Source organism: Trichomycterus rosablanca, chromosome 14 (assembly GCF_030014385.1).
Source record: "Trichomycterus rosablanca isolate fTriRos1 chromosome 14, fTriRos1.hap1, whole genome shotgun sequence".
NCBI classification, from domain to species: Eukaryota; Metazoa; Chordata; class Actinopteri; order Siluriformes; family Trichomycteridae; genus Trichomycterus; species Trichomycterus rosablanca.
Window position 1 is genome coordinate 33,082,103 of NC_086001.1, and position 12,763 is coordinate 33,094,865.

The 12,763-nt window shown below is 37.6% G+C and overlaps 1 protein-coding gene and 1 pseudogene across 1 annotated transcript in view; one reads left to right on the plus strand and one right to left on the minus strand.

Moving 5' to 3' along the window:
• The window catches only part of LOC134327058 (tripartite motif-containing protein 16-like), a 29,033-nt gene extending 22,125 nt beyond the window's left edge, over positions 1-6,908 (plus strand). Inside the window, exon 6 of the mRNA XM_063009129.1 lies at positions 6,382-6,908. Coding sequence (XP_062865199.1) covers positions 6,382-6,908 — 527 coding nt within the window. The remainder of the gene's footprint in view (positions 1-6,381) is intronic.
• Positions 1-12,763, minus strand: part of LOC134326480 (E3 ubiquitin/ISG15 ligase TRIM25-like) — a 514,462-nt pseudogene that overhangs the window by 181,720 nt on the left and 319,979 nt on the right.

Below are 12,763 nucleotides of genomic sequence, written 5' to 3' on the forward strand. Positions count from 1 at the left end.
TTTGTTTGATTGTGTAGGGTTTGTGTGATTGTGTTTGGTTTGTGTGATTGTGTAGTGTTTAATTGTGTAATGTTTGAATGTGTAGGGTTTGTTTGATTGTGTAGGGTTTGTGTGATTGTGTAGGGTTTGTTTCATGGTGTAGGGTTTGTGTGATTGTGTAGTATTTGATTGTGTAGGGTTTGTGTGATTGTGTAGGGTTTGTGTGATTGTGTAGTTTTTGATTGTGTAGTGTTTGATTGTGTAGGGTTTGTGTGATTGTGTAGGGTTTGTGTGATTGTGTAGTGTTTGATTGTGTAGGGTTTGTGTGATTGTGTAGGGTTTGTTTGATTGTGTAGGGTTTGTGTGATTGTGTAGGGTTTGTGTGATTGTGCAGTGTTTGATTGTGTAGTGTTTGATTGTGTAGAATTTATTTGATTGTGTAGGGTTTGTGTGATGGTGTAGGGTTTATTTGATTGTGTAGGGTTTGTGTGATGGTGTAGGGTTTGTGTGATTGTGTAGGGTTTGTGTGATGGTGTAGGGTTTATTTGATTGTGTAGGGTTTGTGTGATGGTGTAGGGTTTATTTGATTGTGTAGGGTTTGTGTGATGGTGTAGGGTTTGTGTGATTGTGTAGGGTTTGTGTGATGGTGTAGGGTTTATTTGATTGTGTAGGGTTTGTGTGATGGTGTAGGGTTTGTGTGATTGTGTAGGGTTTGTGTGATGGTGTAGGGTTTATTTGATTGTGTAGGGTTTGTGTGATGGTGTAGGGTTTGTGTGATCTTGTAGTGTTTGATTATGTAGTGTTTGCTTGATTGTGTAGTGTTTGTTTGATTGTGTAGTGTTTGATTGTGTAGGGTTTGTGTGATTGTGTATGGTTTGTGTGATCTTGTAGTGTTTGATTATGTAGTGTTTGCTTGATTGTGTAGTGTTTGTTTGATTGTGTAGTGTTTGATTGTGTAGGGTTTGTGTGATTGTGTATTGTTTGCTTGATTGTGTAGTGTTTGATTGTGTCGGGTTTGTGTGATTGTGTAAGGTTTGTGTGATTGTGTTGTGTTTGTGTAGGGTTTGTGTGATTGTGTTGGGTTTGTTTGATTGTGTAGTGTGTGATTGTGTAGGGTTTGTGTGATTGTGTAGGGTTTGTGTGATTGTGTAGGGTTTGTGTGATTGTGCAGTGTTTGATTGTGTAGGGTTTGTGTGATTGTGTAGGGTTTTTTGATTGTGTAGGGTTTGTGTGATTGTGCAGTGTTTGATTGTGTAGGGTTTGTGTGATTGTGTAGGGTTTTTTGATTGTGTAGGGTTTGTGTGATTGTGTAGGGTTTGTGTGGTTGTGTAGAGTTTGTGTGATTGTGCAGTGTTTGTGTAGTGTTTAATTGTGTAGGGTTTGTGTGATCGTGTAGTGTTTAATTGTGTAGTGTTTGATTGTGTAGTGTTTGCTTGATTGTGTAGGGTTTGTGTGATTGTGTAGGGTTTGTGTGATTGTGTAATGTTTGATTGTGTAGGGTTTGTGTGATTGTGTTGGGTTTGTTTGATGGTGTAGGGTTTGTGTGATTGTGTAGGGTTTGTTTGATTGTGTAGGGTTTGTTTGATTGTGTAGTGTTTGATTGTGTAGTGTGTGATTGTGTAAAGTTTGTGTGATTGTGTATGGTTTGTGTGATTGTGTAGTGTTTGATTGTGTAGGGTTTGTGTGATTGTGTTGGGTTTGTTTGATTGTGTAGTGTTTGATTGTTTAGTGTGTGATTGTGTAGGGTTTGTGTGATTGTGTAGGGTTTGTGTGATTGTGCAGTGTTTGATTGTGTAGGGTTTGTGTGATTGTGTAGGGTTTTTTGATTGTGTAGGGTTTGTGTGATTGTGTAGTGTTTGTGTGATTGTGTAGGGTTTGTGTGATTGTGTAGGGTTTGTGTGATGTGTAGGGTTTGTGTGATTGTGTAGTGTTTGATTGTGTAGGGTTTGTGTGATTGTGTAGGGTTTGTGTGATTGTGTAGGGTTTGTGTGATTGTGTAGGGTTTGATTGTGTAGGGTTTGTGTGATGGTGTAGGGTTTGTTTGATTGTGTAGGGTTTGTGTGATTGTGTAGGGTTTGTGTGATGTGTAGGGTTTGTGTGATTGTGTAGTGTTTGATTGTGTAGGGTTTGTGTGATGTGTAGGGTTTCTGTGATTGTGTAGTGTTTGATTGTGTAGGGTTTGTGTGATTGTGTAGGGTTTGGTTGTGTAGTGTTTGTGTGATTGTGTAGTGTTTGATTGTGTAGTGTTTGATTGTGTAGGGTTTGTTTGATTGTGTAGGGTTTGTGTGATTGTGTAGGGTTTGTGTGATTGTGTAGGGTTTGTGTGATGGTGTAGGGTTTGTGTGATGGTGTAGGTTTCTTTTGATTGTGTAGGGTTTGTGTGATGGTGTAGGGTTTATTTGATTGTGTAGGGTTTGTGTGATGGTGTAGGGTTTATTTGATTGTGTAGGGTTTGTGTGATGGTGTAGGTTTTTTTTATTGTGTAGGGTTTGTGTGATGGTGTAGGGTTTATTTGATTGTGTAGGGTTTGTGTGATGGTGTAGGGTTTGTGTGATTGTGTAGGGTTTGTGTGATGGTGTAGGGTTTATTTGATTGTGTAGGGTTTGTGTGATGGTGTAGGGTTTATTTGATTGTGTAGGGTTTGTGTGATGGTGTAGGGTTTGTGTGATTGTGTAGGGTTTGTGTGATGGTGTAGGGTTTATTTGATTGTGTAGGGTTTGTGTGATGGTGTAGGGTTTGTGTGATTGTGTAGGGTTTGTGTGATGGTGTAGGGTTTATTTGATTGTGTAGGGTTTGTGTGATGGTGTAGGGTTTGTGTGATCTTGTAGTGATTGATTATGTAGTGTTTGCTTGATTGTGTAGTGTTTGTTTGATTGTGTAGTGTTTGATTGTGTAGGGTTTGTGTGATTGTGTATGGTTTGTGTGATCTTGTAGTGTTTGATTGTGTAGGGTTTGTGTGATTGTGTATTGTTTGCTTGATTGTGTAGTGTTTGATTGTGTCGGGTTTGTGTGATTGTGTACGGTTTGTGTGATTGTGTTGTGTTTGTGTAGGGTTTGTGTGATTGTGTTGGGTTTGTGTGATTGTGTAGTGTTTAATTGTGTAATGTTTGATTGTGTAGTGTTTGCTTGATTGTGTAGGGTTTGTGTGATTGTGTAGGGTTTGTGTGATTGTGTAATGTTTGATTGTGTAGGGTTTGTGTGATTGTGTTTGGTTTGTGTGATTGTGTAGTGTTTGATTGTGTAATGTTTGAATGTGTAGGGTTTGTTTGATTGTGTAGGGTTTGTGTGATTGTGTTGGGTTTGTGTGATTGTGTAGTGTTTAATTGTGTAATGTTTGATTGTGTAGTGTTTGCTTGATTGTGTAGGGTTTGTGTGATTGTGTAGGGTTTGTGTGATTGTGTAATGTTTGATTGTGTAGGGTTTGTTTGATTGTGTTTGGTTTGTGTGATTGTGTAGTGTTTGATTGTGTAATGTTTGAATGTGTAGGGTTTGTTTGATTGTGTAGGGTTTGTGTGATTGTGTTTGGTTTGTGTGATTGTGTAGTGTTTAATTGTGTAATGTTTGAATGTGTAGGGTTTGTTTGATTGTGTAGGGTTTGTGTGATTGTGTAGGGTTTGTTTCATGGTGTAGGGTTTGTGTGATTGTGTAGTATTTGATTGTGTAGGGTTTGTGTGATTGTGTAGGGTTTGTGTGATTGTGTAGTTTTTGATTGTGTAGGGTTTGATTGTGTAGGGTTTGTGTGATTGTGTAGGGTTTGTGTGATTGTGTAGTGTTTGATTGTGTAGGGTTTGTGTGATTGTGTAGGGTTTGTTTGATTGTGTAGGGTTTGTGTGATTGTGTAGGGTTTGTGTGATTGTGCAGTGTTTGATTGTGTAGTGTTTGATTGTGTAGGGTTTGTGTGGTTGTGTAGGGTTTGTGTGATTGTGCAGTGTTTGTGTAGTGTTTGGTTGTGTAGGGTTTGTGTGATCGTGTAGTGTTTGATTGTGTAGGGTTTGTTTGATTGTGTAGGGTTTGTGTGATTGTGTAGGGTTTGTGTGATTGTGTAGGGTTTGTGTGATTGTGTAGGGTTTGTGTGATAGTGTAGGGTTTGTGTGATGGTGTAGGTTTCTTTTGATTGTGTAGGGTTTGTGTGATGGTGTAGGGTTTATTTGATTGTGTAGGGTTTGTGTGATGGTGTAGAATTTATTTGATTGTGTAGGGTTTGTGTGATGGTGTAGGTTTTTTTTATTGTGTAGGGTTTGTGTGATGGTGTAGGGTTTATTTGATTGTGTAGGGTTTGTGTGATGGTGTAGGGTTTGTGTGATTGTGTAGGGTTTGTGTGATGGTGTAGGGTTTATTTGATTGTGTAGGGTTTGTGTGATGGTGTAGGGTTTATTTGATTGTGTAGGGTTTGTGTGATGGTGTAGGGTTTGTGTGATTGTGTAGGGTTTGTGTGATGGTGTAGGGTTTATTTGATTGTGTAGGGTTTGTGTGATGGTGTAGGGTTTGTGTGATTGTGTAGGGTTTGTGTGATGGTGTAGGGTTTATTTGATTGTGTAGGGTTTGTGTGATGGTGTAGGGTTTGTGTGATCTTGTAGTGTTTGATTATGTAGTGTTTGCTTGATTGTGTAGTGTTTGTTTGATTGTGTAGTGTTTGATTGTGTAGGGTTTGTGTGATTGTGTATGGTTTGTGTGATCTTGTAGTGTTTGATTGTGTAGGGTTTGTGTGATTGTGTATTGTTTGCTTGATTGTGTAGTGTTTGATTGTGTCGGGTTTGTGTGATTGTGTAAGGTTTGTGTGATTGTGTTGTGTTTGTGTAGGGTTTGTGTGATTGTGTTGGGTTTGTTTGATTGTGTAGTGTGTGATTGTGTAGGGTTTGTGTGATTGTGTAGGGTTTGTGTGATTGTGTAGGGTTTGTGTGATTGTGCAGTGTTTGATTGTGTAGGGTTTGTGTGATTGTGTAGGGTTTTTTGATTGTGTAGGGTTTGTGTGATTGTGCAGTGTTTGATTGTGTAGGGTTTGTGTGATTGTGTAGGGTTTTTTGATTGTGTAGGGTTTGTGTGATTGTGTAGGGTTTGTGTGGTTGTGTAGAGTTTGTGTGATTGTGCAGTGTTTGTGTAGTGTTTAATTGTGTAGGGTTTGTGTGATCGTGTAGTGTTTAATTGTGTAGTGTTTGATTGTGTAGTGTTTGCTTGATTGTGTAGGGTTTGTGTGATTGTGTAGGGTTTGTGTGATTGTGTAATGTTTGATTGTGTAGGGTTTGTGTGATTGTGTTGGGTTTGTTTGATGGTGTAGGGTTTGTGTGATTGTGTAGGGTTTGTTTGATTGTGTAGGGTTTGTTTGATTGTGTAGTGTTTGATTGTGTAGTGTGTGATTGTGTAAAGTTTGTGTGATTGTGTATGGTTTGTGTGATTGTGTAGTGTTTGATTGTGTAGGGTTTGTGTGATTGTGTTGGGTTTGTTTGATTGTGTAGTGTTTGATTGTTTAGTGTGTGATTGTGTAGGGTTTGTGTGATTGTGTAGGGTTTGTGTGATTGTGTAGGGTTTGTGTGATTGTGCAGTGTTTGATTGTGTAGGGTTTGTGTGATTGTGTAGGGTTTTTTGATTGTGTAGGGTTTGTGTGATTGTGTAGTGTTTGTGTGATTGTGTAGGGTTTGTGTGATTGTGTAGGGTTTGTGTGATGTGTAGGGTTTGTGTGATTGTGTAGTGTTTGATTGTGTAGGGTTTGTGTGATTGTGTAGGGTTTGTGTGATTGTGTAGGGTTTGTGTGATTGTGTAGGGTTTGATTGTGTAGGGTTTGTGTGATGGTGTAGGGTTTGTTTGATTGTGTAGGGTTTGTGTGATTGTGTAGGGTTTGTGTGATGTGTAGGGTTTGTGTGATTGTGTAGTGTTTGATTGTGTAGGGTTTGTGTGATGTGTAGGGTTTCTGTGATTGTGTAGTGTTTGATTGTGTAGGGTTTGTGTGATTGTGTAGGGTTTGGTTGTGTAGTGTTTGTGTGATTGTGTAGTGTTTGATTGTGTAGGGTTTGATTGTGTAGCGTTCGTGTGATTGTGTAGGGTTTGTTTGATTGTGTAGGGTTTGTGTGATGTGTAGGGTTTGTGTGATGTGTAGGGTTTGTGTGATTGTGTAGTGTTTGATTGTGTAGGGTTTGTGTGATTGTGTAGGGTTTGTATGCATTTTTGTAGTGTTTTTTTAATGTGTATGTGTGTTTGTAGTATTTGTGTATGTGTAATGTGTGTTTGTGTATTTTGTGTGTTTGTGTAGTGTTTGTGTGTGTTTGGATTGTGTGTTGCGATGTATAATTACACACACACACACACACACACACTGTACACACACACACACACACACTGTACACACACACACACACACACACTCTCTCTCTTCTATGTTAATTGGTTTATTTTGTGTTTCCTCTCCAGATGTTTGTCGGTTCACACTGGATCCAAACACAGTAAATAAAAACCTCCGTCTGTCTGAGGAGAACAAAGTGGTGACCTGCAGTGAAACATCACAGTCGTATCCTGATCATCCAGATAGATTTGATTATTACTCTCAGGTTGTGTGTAGAGAGAGTGTGAGTGGACGCTGTTACTGGGAGGTTGAGCTGAGTGGGGATTATGGGGTTGATATAGCAGTGTCATATAAAAGCATCAGCAGGAAGGGACGTGGTGTTGAGTGTGTGTTTGGATGTAATGATCAGTCCTGGAGTTTAGAGTGTTCTCCATCCAAATTTTCATTTAGGCACAATAAGAAAGAGACTGAAATTCCCATAATGCCGAGTTCCTCTAGAATAGGAGTGTATGTGGATTATGAAGCAGGAACTCTGTCCTTCTACAGCGTCTCTGATACAATGAAGCTCCTCCACAGAGTTCAGACCACGTTCACTCAGCTCCTCTACCCGGGGTTTTATCTTCATTATAGATCAAAAGTGAAACTGTCAGATTGAACAAATTAAATGTAAAATTTACATGAAAGTGTAACATTAAACTGTTTGAGTGATTTTAGAATCTGTGAGGCAGTGATACATTTATGAAGATTTTCTTTTTCAATTTATTAACCACCATTTATTCAGTGCTGTGAAAAAGTATTTACCCCCTTTCCTCATTTGGCAAGATGGCGGCGCGTGTACATCGCGTGTATTACTGCATTTCATTGGCTCTGTACTTGTTTACTCTGCACAATGACAATAAAGTTGAATCTAATCTAATCTGATTTCTTCTTTTCTTAAACATTTATCATCTAAATGGATTCAGATATTAAAACTAAATTAAATAAAAGACAAACTGAATATTTAAAAACATAAAAGAGAAGATTTCTGTACATTACAAAATGGTAAATGTGATCATTTTCACCTTAAACTTCTTTCTTCTCAAGTCTATTACACTCCCCAAATCAGAAAAAGTTGAGACAGTATGAAAAATGCAAATAAAATAATGCAAATACTATTAAAAAGAATAAAAAAATACATTAATAATAATAATAATAAAGTCACAAATCTGTACCTATTGAACAAGATGTAATGTATCTCTAGCACCACTAGATGAGGATGATGAACTCCACATGATTATAAACTCCACTTTAAAAGTCAGTTAAACAGTAAAGATTGTAATTTGGCTTTTTTAAGTTTAGCTAATAATAAATTCAGAACAAGGAGACCTTTGATTTTCAAAGGCAGTTAAACAAAGTTACTTGCTGATATCGGTGGTAATATTTTGTAATATTTATTTGTTCTTTCCTATGTACCAGAAAAGTCGTCTTTGCTGCCTGCAACACCTTACAAATCACATTTTTTCTTGCTGATGTGATGTTGTATTGAAACCAAAATAAATTAATAAATAAATCAATTACAGCTTGTTGCTTGGGTACAGATTTGTGACATTCTTATTATTATTGCTATTATTATTATTTTATTTTTTTAATTATTAAATGTTCCTGTTGGGTTTGTTGTTATTTTTTTGAAAACTGTTCATGTTTTGAAGTGTAAAACCATAAACAGCACCGTCTATAAATAAATGAATCTTGTGCTTCCACTTGAGATTTTTGTTTATGTGAACAATGTCTGAAATTTGATTAACTTGATTAGTTTGTAATATGTGTTAAGATGATGATTGAACATAAATGTTAATTACTTATTTGGTTATTTTAGTTTCAATACAATGTAAACTTCCAAGATAAAGAAAGCAAAAATAAAAATGTCCCAAGTGTTTTTGTAACGTGTTGTAGACCTGATTTGTGACTGTTTTTGGTATACAGGAAAGAAAAGGCCGAATGCATGTGAAAATTTTTTAAGGTTGTTGTGTTGTGCAGTTTAACCATTGTGTTATTACAACAACCCAAATGTGAGGTTCTTTCTTTACCATGGTTCAACTATGTAACTTTACTGCAGCTTGTATTTAAATGAAAGGTTTACATTGCTGTCTTCAGGATTTCCTCTTTAGTGATATTTTATGTTAATAGCTGTTCTGATCTAAAAGATGCTGCTGCCTTTGACCTTTAAAACTGAGAAGTGATTTGTGAGATAATTAAAATAAGTGAAATGTTTTTATATTATTTGTGCAAACATTTGTTTATTACAACTTTAAACCTGTAATTAAAGATAAAGATTTTAAATGTGTCTTTATTTGCTTTAACTAAGCTTAAGTTTTTAACAGGGACAAAATGACAGTTTGTGTAGCAGGGCTGGACACGCCTCACTATTGAAGTGGAAGGTAAACCCACACTCCTGCAAGAATGGAAATAGTAAGTAAGTACAATGTTTTTATAAAGCTATAAAACTACTTCCACTGACCAAAGTACACAGAGCTCACACTTGTCAGAGACAACGTTTGAAGCCCAGGTCAATCGGACCTGCTAGTTAGAGAAAGTTCACTCGTTCGTTAGTTTAAGTCCAAAAGTGTACGTACGGAGATCAAACCCACGACCTTGGCGTTATTAGCACCACGCTCTAACCAACTGATGTCCAAGTGTAGTGCATATACCCACATACCCGATTCTACACTGACAGCCCTTCAGTTCTGTCCAAATTGGAAGAACGTTCTTTTGGTTTGTGTAGATGTTACAAAGCTACTCACCCAACGTGGGGCTCAAACCCATGATCCTGAGATTAAGTGTCTCATGCTCTACTGAGCTAGCCAGGCTTAAGCAGCAGGTCAGAACAGACAGCTCATCGGTCAGACCATCAGAGTGATGTAGGTTTAATTCACTAACATCACGACCAGATTAAGAACTAATTCACAGTTTACAAACAAACACAATTCAGAATAAGCAACAGAAACAGACACAGACTTACTGTCACTTTTAAACTACTACACAATTACTGAACCCGCTCCATTATGCTTTAAACCTCAGTGTATATTATCTAGAAACAGATGCTCTTCATACAGAAATATGCTTTACATTTGCTTGATGGTAATAACTCTTAGTGAAGTCTTAATGAACAGTTAAAACATCAATTCAGGTTGTTTTTAGTTCAACTGGAAAAAAAAAAATTAACAGTAGCTCAACTTCCTAAAACCCAGAATCTACACGTACAAATCCTAGGACCTGAGTCGTATCTGCTCCAGTCAGTGGTTGGCGGCATTAAGCTCAGTCAAGAACTTTAAGAAATATATAGTTTAAACAGAACACACATATAAGAACCTCTTAGATGTGTATTAAGAAAGTCTGAACATAAGAAATGACTAGACAGTGATGTCTGAAGTAGGACTGAGATCTCGGATCATTAAAATAACATGAAACTGCTGCATTTCTGGTGCAATAACAACCAAATTCAGTTTAGGAGCCGCTCATTTCGGCAGATCTTCACTGTAGTGATGGGTCGGTCGCGAACGATCCGGCTCTAAGAGTCGGCTCTTTAAAGTGAACGACGGGATCCGGCTCCTGATTGGGAGCCGATTCGTTTTTTCCCTTTTTTTTCTGTCAAAACCGCACGTGATTGGTCAAGATACATGGTGGCGTTTACATGTGATGGCACATAGACTGTGTATCTGTCCCCTCAGAGAGAATCTTTTTAACAGGGCAGATCATAACAGAAAGGAGAAACAGGATCAACCCATCAAAGATGAGCTCCTTGGTTTTTCTGAATGCTAATCTTCACTAAATACTTACAAATAATACTGTCACCTGGATTTTCTTTTTGTTTTGCACATTTTCATTTATATTTTGTTGAGTGTGAGTGATGCTTCGTTGATGTTATGCTGTTTCATTCTAGATGCTTGTTTATTTTGTTTTGTTTATTAGGATTTTAACGTCACGTTTTACACTTTGGTTACATTCATGACAGGAACATTCACCTCACTTGCATGTCTTTGGACTGTGGGAGGAAACCCACATGGACATGGGAAAGACATGCAAACTCCACACAGAAAGGACCCGGACCACCCCACCTGGGGATCGAACCCAGGACCTTCCTGCTGTGAGGTGACAGTGCCAACCACTTAGCCACCGTGCCGTCCCGCTCTAGATGCAAATGTACAATTAATATACACAATCAGATTTTACACTTTTTGTCTAATTGAGATGGGTCTTTGTTTTTGTATTTTATAATTTATTGTTGGAGCACTCTGTTCCATGTTGAGTATATAAATAAAGCAATTTAAATAATAAACATTTAATACAATGGGTTTTTTTTTACATTAGTAATTAATTTGACATGTAATTTGGTAATAAATTAATTTAAGCAACAAAAAAATCTAAGGAGCCACTTGGGAGCCGAAATTGCCGGCTCTTTTTAGTGAGCCGAGCCAAAAGAACCGGCTCTCTAAAAGGAGCCGAAATTCCCATCACTACTTCACTGAAAGTGTGCAGACTCTCAAATGTTTTTTATGCTGCCATGCAGCTGGTTGAATGTAGTTAGTGTAGAATTATGTACAAAGATTTTAAAAACAAAAACTTAATGGATTAGCTCAATTGGTTAGAGCAGGGGTGCACAACTTCTTTATACCAAGGGCCGATTTCACATAAACACCTAAACCAGAGGGCCACACATTTCATTTTTACAGATCTGTCCACATGAATTTGTAATACAGTTAGGGCTGGGTGATATTGAAAAAAAAAAATTAGATTATTTTCAAGTGTATTATCGAGTCTCGATTGCAATTTCTTTTTTGTTTTTGTATAATGCAATTGAAAAATTTTTATTTAAAAGACTGCAGAAATGCAAAAATAGTAACACCACCTATAATTATCCTTTCAAGGAAATCAAACTTTATAACAATATAACAATAATTAACAATAATTTGAACAAAATAGAAATCTTAATTAGCTATATCCTTTATATAAAAAACTCACAAACAACTCACTTTAAATAATGTGCAGCATAAGAAAAGTGCAAAACCACAAACAGTTCTTTACAGGTTATTTAAAAGGAACTCGAGCCTGTTTACTGTTTCCACCATATAAGTGAGTCTGTATCAGTATCTACACTGGGGGACATCAAGTAAACACTCAGCTCAGCTTTGATTTTGTCCTCTTGTGATTGGGGAGTGGATGGAGGGGGCACATTCCACGTCTAACCATATGGACTACAATTTCCATGAGCCCCTGGACTGTCACGTGACTATAACATGTCCCCGGTCAGCCAATCCTGATCGCGCTCACCGTCTCCGCAGTTTTGATTCAGTTCAGCTGTGTTCGGTTCCATGAATCTTATTTAAACTCTTCTGTTTGAGTCTCGTTGTGAAGTTTTGCTGATCGTGTTTGTGTCCTTATTTCTAAATCTAACCATTACCGTGTATAATCCTTGCTGTCTTCCGTTTCCTGCCTGTCTGTTTATCCTCTGGTTTTGGATTTTGTACACTGTTTTTGCCCTTTTGATATTAAACTTTCCCTGATGTATATTCCGCGAGCGTCTGGTCAGTTTCTGCTTCATGACATGTTGGTATTTTAATTAAAATATAAAGTATGTAAACAATCGCGATTGTCACATTTCTAACATCATGTGAAAACGTTCATTCGAATTAATCGTGAAAATCGCCCAGCACTAAATACAGTTATATCAAATCAGGTAGTTAGAAGAAATGTGTTGGTCAGTGGGAGATACTGCAGCATCTTTCTGACACCAGCTGATTAATGTGGTCGCAAGCACAGCAGACATGAGAAAATACCTGTATGTCCATTCAGGGTTAAATTTCCTCTGCTCGAGATCCACTTTACTTTTTTTACTCGTACTTGGTTTGGACAAACACATGGTACCGCTGAGGTAACTTGTATTTACATCATTTACTTTTCAGTCACAATTTCATGGAATTACCCGGTGAATTTAAAGTGACAGCATCATTTATTTAAAAATGCATCAGCACTTTATTTGGCGGGCCGGATCGAGAGTTTTGCCAGGCCGGATCTGGCCCGCGGGCCGTATGTTGTGCACCCCTGCTTTAGACTGTTGTAATGGGCTGTTGTTATTGTTATAAACTGAAGCTACTGTGGCACCAGGCAGCAAAAAGTTCTTTTGAATTCCTACAGTAAAATTATCTCAAAACCACAAGATTAGTACTAGAGTAAGTGTTCTTCATGGATGTCGGGGTGGCACCTGATAACAATTTGTTTTGTTTATTTTATTGCTCTTCAAAAAGTGGTATTAACAACCGAACAGACACTTCACATGAGTTTGAGATCCGATCACATCAAATTCCTCCAGTAAAAATGTCTGAAATGTATTTCATTAATAACAGAGTCGATGCTTCTCTTGAATTGAGTGGATTTTGTGCATCAGAACACGGTAAATAATGTTTATTAAACTGTAAACAGCAGTTTTACCCTCTTTAACGCTTTGGGTACCGTAATACATGGTTTAGAGGTACA